Source organism: Myotis davidii, unplaced genomic scaffold (genome assembly GCF_000327345.1).
Source record: "Myotis davidii unplaced genomic scaffold, ASM32734v1 scaffold362, whole genome shotgun sequence".
In the NCBI taxonomy this organism is placed as follows: Eukaryota; Metazoa; Chordata; class Mammalia; order Chiroptera; family Vespertilionidae; genus Myotis; species Myotis davidii.
In genome coordinates this window covers 2,741,908-2,742,495 of record NW_006297152.1, presented here as the reverse complement: position 1 = coordinate 2,742,495, position 588 = coordinate 2,741,908, and the positions used below count along the sequence as shown (strand labels likewise).

The following is a 588-nucleotide window of genomic DNA, read 5'->3' as shown; positions in this document are numbered from 1 at the left end:
TTTAGCTGATAAAGCCTAGAAAACTTGTTTCTGCTCTGAAATCCTTTGTAGTTCCACCCAGTATTAAAGGAGGGAATGTCACCACAGAAATATCAGCGTTGATCAACAGCGTAATTAAACTGGAGTGTGAAACACGCGGACTTCCGCTGCCAGCTGTCACGTGGTATAAGGACGGCCAGCCGATCATCTCCAGTTCGCAAGCACTTTATATTGATAAAGGACAGTTTCTTCATATCCCTCGAGCACAGGTCTCTGATTCAGCAACGTACATGTGTCATGTCACCAATGTTGCTGGAACTGCTGAAAAATCGTTCCACGTGGACGTTTATGGTAAGGAACATATATATGCTTTAATCATCTCTCTTTCCACCTTTGCCTTCTAATATGCCAACTTCCAATTCCTTCACTAATAAGGTCCTGGTGGATTTGATCATGTTCAATATGCATGGGTAGGAGTTAGAAGAGTTTGTCCCATGATTTGGAAAAAAAGTTTTTAAAAGTTACCCTTAGCATGGAATGGTTCATTCCTTTGGTTAGACATATGGCTTTGACACGTGAGGCTTCCCAGCCATTTGACCATTATGCAGG

General features: G+C 42.2%; 1 protein-coding gene across 1 annotated transcript in view; it reads left to right on the top strand.

Annotated features, from left to right (window-relative positions):
* LOC107181387 (hemicentin-1-like) overlaps positions 1 to 383 on the top strand; it is a 27,779-nt gene extending 27,396 nt beyond the window's left edge. The window contains exon 11 of the mRNA XM_015569925.1: positions 6 to 383. Coding sequence (XP_015425411.1) covers positions 6 to 383 — 378 coding nt within the window. The remainder of the gene's footprint in view (positions 1 to 5) is intronic.
* Positions 384 to 588: the final 205 nt, after the last annotated feature.